At 68.5% G+C, this 8,999-nt stretch overlaps 2 protein-coding genes across 2 annotated transcripts; one reads left to right on the forward strand and one right to left on the reverse strand.

The window, feature by feature from the left end:
- Window positions 1-39: 39 nt before the first annotated feature.
- LOC310891954 (potassium channel subfamily K member 6-like) lies at window positions 40-2,761 on the reverse strand (the record flags this gene model as incomplete). The annotated part of the gene is made up of 3 exons (XM_083854165.1): window positions 40-209; window positions 1,240-1,632; window positions 2,488-2,761. 3 exons carry the CDS (start codon window positions 2,759-2,761, stop codon window positions 61-63), a joined length of 816 nt encoding a protein of 271 aa, XP_083710291.1. The 3' UTR covers window positions 40-60.
- Window positions 2,762-3,957: 1,196 nt separating this feature from the next.
- Window positions 3,958-7,666, forward strand: YIF1B (Yip1 interacting factor homolog B, membrane trafficking protein). The gene is made up of 8 exons (XM_083854164.1): window positions 3,958-4,087; window positions 4,167-4,423; window positions 4,507-4,611; window positions 5,929-6,007; window positions 6,100-6,157; window positions 6,936-7,091; window positions 7,170-7,263; window positions 7,369-7,666. The coding sequence occupies exons 1-8, from the start codon at window positions 4,057-4,059 to the stop codon at window positions 7,522-7,524; spliced, it is 936 nt and encodes a 311-aa protein (XP_083710290.1). The 5' UTR covers window positions 3,958-4,056; the 3' UTR covers window positions 7,525-7,666.
- Window positions 7,667-8,999: the final 1,333 nt, after the last annotated feature.

The following is an 8,999-nucleotide window of genomic DNA, read 5'->3' on the forward strand; positions in this document are numbered from 1 at the left end:
CCCCCCCCCCCTCCCCCCCCAGTGACCACAGCGAGCCCATCGCGCTTCGAGCCCCCCCGTTTATTGCCCCCCCTCGTCCAGCAGCCCCCCGTCCTCCTCGGGGGGGGCCGGGGGGGGGCGCAGCGCGGCGCTGACCCCGTGCAGCTCCAGCAGCTGCTGGAACGCCGCCAGCAGCAGCAGCGCCGCCGTCACCCCCAGCAGCAGGTAGGCTGGGGGGGGGGGGGAGGGGGGCAGCGGTCAGAGACCCCCCCCGTGGAGACCCCACCCCATGGAGAGGTCCCCATGGAGACCCCATCCATGGAGACCCCACCCCCATGGAGAGATCCCCATGGAGACCCTACCCCATAGAGACCCCATCCATGGAGACCCCACCCCCATGGAGACTCCATGCCCATGGAGATCCCCCCCATAGACCCCACCACCACGGAGACCCCACCCATGGAGACCCCACCCCATGGACACCCCACCCCCATGGAGACCCCACCCCCATGGAGACTCCACCCCCATGGAGAGCCCCCCATAGACCCCACCACCACGGAGACCCCAACCATGGAGACCCCCCCCCCCAATGAAGACCCTGCCATCACGGTGACCCATCCATGAAGACCCCCACCACCTTGAAGACCCCGCCACCATAAAGACCCCACCCCAATGGAGACCCAACCACCATGAAGACCCAACCATGGAGACCCCACCACTATAGAGACCCCAACCATAAAGACCTCAACCATGAAGACCCCAACCATGGAAACCCCACCACCATGAAGACCCAACCACCATAAAGACACCCCCCCAATGGAGACCCCCGCCACCACGAAAACCCCAACCACGCAGAACCAATCACATAGACCCAACCACCACGTAGACCCAGCCATGATGGAGCCCCCAAGCACGGAGACCCCATGATCACAGAGACCCCACCACAACACAGACCACAACCACCATGGAGACCCCAACCACGGAGAACCCAACCATAAAGAACCCACCACCACGAACACCCAACCACGGAGCCCCAACCACCATGAAGACCCCAACCATGGAAACCCCAACCACGAAGACCCCAACCATGAAGACCCAACCACCATAAAGACACCCCCCCCAGTGGAGACCCCACCACCACAAAGACCCCAAACACGTAGACCCAACCACGTAGACCCAACCACCACGTAGACCCAATCATGGATCCCTCCGCCCCAACGCCCCCCACCCCAACGCCCCCCACCCCCCGTCCCCGCTCACCGGCCAAGGCCACCCGATAGAGGTGACGCAGGGGCTGCCCCTCCGGTGCCACCGCCGCGTCCCCCAGCCCCACGGTGGTGACGGCCATGCCGCAGAAGAAGACGGCGTCCAAGAAGCTCCCGGAGCCCCCCAGGGCCCACAGGGCGGCGGCGGGCAGCAGCACGAAGCCCCCCGCCACCGCCAGCGCCAGCAGCCCCAAATGGAGCCCGGCGGCCCCCCGGGGGCTCCAACCCCACCGCGCCCGCAGGTAGCGCTGGGGCCACCGGGTGACCGGCACCGAAAGCCACCGGGCCACCGCCGCCAGCGTCAGCACGGTGAAGGGGACGCCCAGCGCCGCGTAGGCCAGGCAGAAGGCTTTGCCCCCCGGGGACAGGGGGGCCACGGGGCCGTAGCCTGGGGGAGGAAATTTGGGGGGGGACCCCCCAGTAAGTGAAAGGGGAGGGGGGACCCCTGGGGTTGGAGGGGGAGGGGGGGGGGGAGGGGGGAGGTTGGGGGCTGGGTGTCGATGGGGGTCCTGGGGGAATTGGGGGTCTCTGTGGTCTGGGGGGGTCCCGGGGGGGCTGGTGCCCGTGGGGGTCCTGAGGGTCCCAGTGCTCATGGGGCTCCCAGGGGTCCCAGTGCTCATGGGGGTCCCGGGGGTCCTGGCGCTCATGGGGGTCCCAATGCCCTTGGGGGGTCTCGATGCTCTTGGGGGTCCCAGGGGGCCTGGTTCTCATGGGGGTCCTGAGCAACCTGGTGCCCAGGGGGGTCCCGGTGCCCATGGGGCTCCTGGGGGTCCCAGTGCTAATGGGGGTCCCAGTGCCCATGGGGGTCCTGAGGTTCTCGGGGGTCTCGGTGCCCATGGGGGTCCTGGGGGTCCTGGTCCCCACAGGGGTCATGGTGTTCACGGGGGTCCCGATGTTCTTTGGGGGGTCCCAGGGGTCCTGTTACTCATAGGGATCCCAGTGCCTGTGGGGGTCCTGGTTCCCATGGGGGTCCCAGGGGTCCTGGTGCTCATGGGGGTCCTGGGGGAATTGGGGGTCTCCATGATCTTGGGGGTCCCAGGGGGGGGGGGGCTGGTGCTCAGAGGGGTCCTGGGGAAATTGGTGCTCATGGGGGTCCCGGTGCTCATGGGGGTCCTGGGGGTCCCAATGCCCTTGGGGGTCCTGGGGGTCCCGGTGCCCATGGGGGTCCTGATCCACGGCAGGGGGGTCCCAATTCGGGGGGGGGGGGCGGTGGTCCCGATTCGGGGGCGGGAGGGCTCCTTACCCACGGTGGTGAGCAGGGCGGTGGAGAAGAAGAAGGCGGAGGCCAGGTCCCACCGCGGGGTCCCGGAGGCGTTGAGGGTCCCGGGGGGGTCCCCGAGGGTCCGCGGCCCCCCCTCCAGCACCCACAGCCCCACGGTGCCCAGCAGCAGCAGCCCCCCCTGGGCCACCAGCAGCAGCCCCAGCGCCACGCCGCGCCCCATGGCGGCGCCCCACAGCGGCGCCCCACGGCCGGCCCCATAGCGGGCCCCATAGCGGAGATCCCACCCCCCGGACATGGTGAGGGGGGGGCCCCCCGAGTCCTCCCCCCCGCCCCCCCCCCCCAACCGCCATGGGGACGTCACGGGGCCGGTCACACGCCGCCACCACGGGACCCGCGGTTTCCTCCCGATAGCCCCGGGGCTGCGGCGGTGATGAAGGGGGAGGCACGAGGGGGGGAGGATGGGGGTGCCTTGGGGGGGGGGGCTGTGGGGGTTGGGGGGGGGGCCACGGGGACGTGGGGGATATGGGGACATGGTGGCCTTGGGGACGAGATGGCCCTGGGGACACTGAGGCCTTGGGGACAAGATGGCCACCACGGCCAGGCCTATGGCCACGACACCTCAGGGACAGCCCTAGGGCCACCATGGCCACCGTGTGGCCTTGGGGACGTGGTGGCCCTGGGGACGTGGTGGCACTGGGGACGTGGTGGCACTGGGGACGTGGTGGCACTGGGGACATGGTGGACATGGGGACAAGATGGCTGCCATGGCCAGGCCTATGGCCACGACACCTCAGGGGCCACTGTGGCCACCGAGTGTCCCTAGGGAGGGACCTAGGAACGTGGTGGCCCTGGGGCCATGGGGACACTGAGGCCATGGGGACACTGTGGCCTTGGGGACATGGTGGCCCTGGGGACAAGACGGCTGCCACGGCCAGGCCTATGGCCCTGACACCTTGGACACAGCCCCGGGGCCACCATGGCCACCGAGCGTCCCTGGGGAGGGACCTGGGGACACATGGTGGCCCTGGGGACATGGCGGCCTTGGTGACATCATAGCCTTGGTGACATCATGGCCTTGGTGACATCATGGCCTTGGTGACGTGGTGGCCTTGGTGATGTCATGGCTCTGGTGAAGTCATGGCCTTGGTGACGTCACCACCTTGGTGACATGGTGGCCTTGGTGACGTCATGACCTTGGTGATGTCATGGCCTTGATGACGTCATGGCTTTGATGACGTCATGGCCCTGGTGACGTCATGGCTTTGGTGACATGGTGGCCCTGGGGACAAGACGGCTGCCACGGCCGGGCCTACGGCCACGACACCCTGGGGACAGCCCCGGGGCCACAGTGGCCGTGACGTCACTGTGCCACCGCCGTGACGTCACCGCCGCCACGTCACCGCCGCCCAGCACCCAGCGGGGGGGGGGGGGGGGCAGCGCGCAGCGTCGGCAAGGCGGTCACGTGCCCCGCGCGCCGTCCCCATGGCAACCACAACTTCCGGCCAGCTGCCGGGCCCGCCACGCCGCTCCGCCAACAGCTTCCTCCCGCGCTCCTCACGTGACCTCCCCCCCGCCGGAAGCGGAAGCGCCATGGAGCCCCCGGGAGCGGCGGCGGGGCTCGGTGGGTACCGCGCGGACCGGCCCCGGGCCCCGCCGCCCCCCCCTCCCCCCCCCGGGCCCTGACCTCGCCTCTCCCGCAGCCCCCAAGCGCCGCGGCCCGGGCCCGGCCCCTCCGCGGATGGCGGAGCCGCGGCCTCTCTTCGACGACACCAGCGGCGGCGCCCCCCCGGGCCGGGCCTACGGGGCCCCCCCGGCGGCCCCCCCCCCCTCGTCGTCGTCCGCCGCCGCCCGCCTGCCGCCCCCCGCCGCCGCCTTCCTGGCCGAGCCCGTGTCCAGCCTGGCCGCCGCCTACGGCAGCAGCTTGGCCAGCCAGGGCCGGGACATCGTGGACCGGAACGTGAGCGCCGGGGGGGTACCGGGGGGGGGGGGCTGGGGCCGGGACCCGGGGGTCTCAGCGTCTCTCCTCCCCGCCCCCCCCAGCTCGACCGGTTCGTGCCCGTGGGGCGCCTCAAGTACTACTTCGCCGTGGACACGGTGTACGTGGGGAGGAAGCTGGGGCTGCTCGTCTTCCCCTTCGGGCACCAGGTGAGCACCGGCACCGGGGCTGGGCGCAGTCCCGGGGCTGCTCCCGGTGCCGTTCCCGTCCCCACTCCTGCTGTTCCCAGGGCCGTGCCTGGTCCCGGTCCCGGTTCCAGTCCCGATCCCGTTCCCAGTCCCGGTCCTATCCCCATTCCCGTTCCTGGTCCCAGTCCCGGCTCCAGTCCCAATCCTGTTCCCAGGCTCGGTCCTATTCCCGTTTCTGTTCCTGGTCCCAGTCCCGATCCCGTTCCCAGTCCTATCCCCATTCCTGGTCCCGCTCCCGTTGCCATTGCAGCTCCCTTTCCCCCTCCTGCTGCTCTTCCCAGTCCCGGTGCCATTCCCAATCCCATTTCCAGTCCCAATCCTAATCCCAGTGCTTTTCCAGTCCCAATCCCAGTGCTATTCCTGATCTCAGTCCCAATCTCATCCCCATTCCTGGTCCTGTTCCCAGTCCCGGTTCCAGTCCCGTTTCCAGGCCCGATCCCATTCCCAGTCCTAGTCCTAGTCCTGTTCCCATCCCCACTCCAATTCCCATTCCCGTTCCCACTCCTCTTCCCCCTCCTGCTGCTGTTCCCAGTCCCGATCCTGGTCCCATTCCTGGCACCGTTCCCATTCCCCTTCCCACTGCTGCTGTTCCCATTCCCAGTGCCAATTCAGATCCCGGTCCCATTTCCAGTCCCGACCCCATTCCCGCTCCTGCTGCCATTCACAGACCTGTTCCCGTTCCTGGTGCCACTCCTGTTCCCGCTCCTGTTCCCAGTCCTGATTCCAGTCCCATTTCCAGTCCCAGTCCTGTTCCCGTTCCCAGTGCCACTCCTGTTCCCGATCCCATTCCCGGTGCTGTTCCTATTCCCATTCCTGCTCCCCATCCCATTCCCGGTGTCACTCCTGGTGCCAGTCCCATTCCCACTGTGTTCCTGTTCCCATTCCTGATCCTATTCCCAGTGCCCTTCCTGTCCCAGTTCCTGTTCCCGTTCCCATTCCCGGTGCGTTCCCATTCCTGTTCCCATGCCCAATGCCGATCCCATTCCTGGTGCCTCTCCCAGTGCCAATCCCATTCCCAGCATGATCCTGTTCCCGTTCCCATTCCCGGTGCTGTTCCTGATCCTGCCCCCAGTGCCGATCCCATTCCCAGTTCCCGTTCCTGTTCCCATTCGCGATCCCGTTCCCGGTGCCAGTCCCGTTCCCAGTCCCATTCCCAGTGCCGTTCCCGTCCCAGTTCCCGTTCCTGCTCCTGTTTCCGTTCCCAGTCCCACTCCCAGTGCCGTTCCCGTCCCAGTTCCCATTCCCGTTCCCGATCCCAGTCCCGCTGCCGCCCCGCAGGACTGGCAGGTTCGCTACCAGCAGGACGCGCCGGTTGCCCCCCGCTTCGACGTCAACGCCCCCGACCTCTACATCCCGGGTACGGCCCCGACCCCAAACCCTGACCCCAATACCCCGACCCGGCCCCCTGACCCCAAACCCTGACCCTAAACCCGCCCCCTGTCCCCGCAGCCATGGCCTTCATCACCTACCTGCTGGTGGCCGGGCTGGCGCTGGGCACCCAGAACAGGTCGGGGGGGGCCCCGGGATATGGGGGGGGGGGGCGTGGGGGGGCCAAAATCCCCACAGGGGTCCCTGAGCCTTTTTGGGGGGGCCCCGTGCCCCCTTGTTGTCCCCGGGGGGGGGGGGTCCCTGTCCCCAAGGGGGAGTCCCTGTCCCCATAGGGAGCCCCCACAACAGATTGGGGGGGGGGGGGGGAAGTCCCAAGAGTCCCCACAGGGGTCCCCGTGCCCCCGGGGGGGGGTCCCTGTCCCCATAGGGAGCCCCCAAACCCTTGGGGGGGGGGTGGCCCAGGCAAGGTCCCTGGGAGTCCGAGGGAGGTGGGCTGGGGGGGGGGGGGGGGGTCCCCAAAAGGTCCAAATTTTTTTGGGGGAGGGGGAGGGTCCCCGTGCACTGGGGGATCCCCAAGTTTATGGGGGGGGGGGAGCGGTGGGGGGGGTCCCTGGGCCCTGAGGGGGGGTCCCTGGGGTGCCGGGGGGGTGTCCCTGAGCCCCTAGGGGGAGGTCATGGGCCTTGAGGGGGGGGGGCATGCGCCCTGCGGGTGTCCATGGGCTCCGGGGGGGGGGGTCCCTGTCCCTAAACCCTGCGGGGGGGGGGGTCCCTAAACCTCGAGGGGGGGGCTCCCCAACACCCACCCCCCCCCTCCACGTCCCGCAGCGATCCCCATTCGCCGACAGCCCCCCCAGCTTCCCCCCAACCCCCCCGAAACCCCCCAGGAGGGGCTTCCCCAAACCCTACGGTGTTGCGGGGGGGTGGGGTGGGGGTCCCCAAAAAGCCCCCCCCCCCAGGTTCTCCCCCGACAGCCTGGGGCTGCAGGCGAGCTCGGCGCTGGCCTGGCTGCTGCTGGAGGTGCTGGCGGTGCTGCTCAGCCTCTACCTGGTGGCGCTGCCCGCCGACCTCACCACCATCGACCTGGTGGCCTTCGCCGGCTACAAATACGTGGGGTGAGCTGCCGGGGGGGGGCCGCTTTTTAATTTTTTAGGAGCCGGGGGGGCATCCTTTTAACCCCGTTCTCCCCGCAGGATGATCCTCGGGCTCCTCTCCGGCCTCCTCTTCGGCGCCACCGGCTACTACGTGGCGCTGAGCTGGTGCTGCCTCAGCATCTTCATCTTCATGGTGAGCCCGGGGCGGGGGGGACGCCTTCAAATTCCGCCCCCCCTCCCCCCCCCACACGCCCCGCGATCCTAAAGCCGGGGGGGGGGCGGCTTTTGCACCCCGCAGATCCGCACGCTGCGCCTCAAGCTGCTGTCGGAGGCGGCGGCCGAGGGGGTGCCGGTGCGCGGCGCCAAGAACCAGCTGCGCATGTACCTCACCGTGGCCGTGGCCGCCGCGCAGCCCCTCCTCATGTACTGGCTCACCTTCCACCTCCTCCGCTAGCGGGGAGCCCCCCCGGCGCCCCCCCCCCCTTGCCGGGACCCCTTCCCGCTCCCCAGGTTTGTTTTTGCCGGGACCCCCGATCGCGATTCCCGGTCGGGGGCTTCCCCACCCGGCCCTTGGGTTTCAATAAAGGACGCCCGAAGGGGGGGGAGATGGTCTGTGGTTTGTTACGGGGGGGCGGGGGGGCAAAATGGGGGTGCTGGGGGGTGATATTGGGGTCTGGGGGGGTAAATGGGGTGCTGGGGGGTGATATTGCGGTGCTGGGGGGGTTATTGAGGTGCTGGGGGGCGATATTGGGGTCACGGGGGGTAAATGGGGTCCGGGGGGGGCAATATTGGGGTGCTGGGGGGCAATATTGGGGTCTGGGGGGGTGATATTGGGGTCTGGGGGGGTAAATGGGGTGCTGGGGGGGTGATATTGTGGTGCTGGGGGGGTGATATTGAGGTGCTGGGGGGCGATATTGGGGTCGCGGGGGGTAAATTGGGTGCTGGGAGGCGATATTGGGGTGCTGGGGGGCGATATTGGGGTCTGGGGGGGTAAATGGGGTGCTGGGGGGGTGATATTGCGGTGCTGGGAGGGGATATTGGGGTGCTGGGGGGCAATATTGGGGTCACGGGGTGTAAATGGGGTGTTGGGGGGGCGATATTGGGGTGCTGGGGGGTCGATATTGAGGTGCTCGGGGGGTAAATGGGGTGCTGGGGGGGCGATATTGGGGTGCTGGGGGGGTGATAGTGAGGTGCTGAGGGGGTAAATGGGGTCCTGGGGGGGCGATATTAGGGTGCTGGGGGGCAATATTGGCGTCTGGGGGGGGTAAATGGGGTGCTGGGAGGCGATATTGAGGTGCTGGGGGGGTAAATGGGGTCCTGGGGGGGGCGATATTGGGGTGCTGGGGGCGCGATATTGGGGTGCTCGGGGGGTAAATGGGGTGCTGGGGGGCAATATTGGGGTCTGGGGGGGGTAAATGGGGTGCTGGGAGGCGATATTGAGGTGCTGGGGGGGTAAATGGGGTCCTGGGGGGGCAATATTGGGGTACTGGGGGGCAATATTGGGGTCTGGGGGGGGGTGATATTGGGGTCTGGGGGGGTAAATGGGGTCGGGGGGGGCGATATTGGGGTGCTGGGGGCGCGATATTGGGGTGCTCGGGGGGTAAATGGGGTGCTGGGGGGCAATATTGGGGTCTGGGGGGGGTAAATGGGGTGCTGGGAGGCGATATTGAGGTGCTGGGGGGGTAAATGGGGTCCTGGGGGGGCAATATTGGGGTACTGGGGGGCAATATTGGGGTCTGGGGGGGGGATAATGGGGTCGTGAGGTGGATAACGGGGTGCTGGAGGGGCATAATGGGGTCCTGGGGGACAATGTCAGGGTCCGGGGGGGGGCATTTTGGGGACCGAGGGGGGGATATTGGGGTCTCAGCACCATGGGGTCCTGGGGGAGGGGGGTAAATGGGGTGCTGGGGGGGGGGGGGGGTGTATTTT

This window comes from Anser anser, assembly GCF_964211835.1.
Source record: "Anser anser genome assembly, contig: HAP1_SCAFFOLD_344, whole genome shotgun sequence".
Taxonomy (NCBI): domain Eukaryota; kingdom Metazoa; phylum Chordata; class Aves; order Anseriformes; family Anatidae; genus Anser; species Anser anser.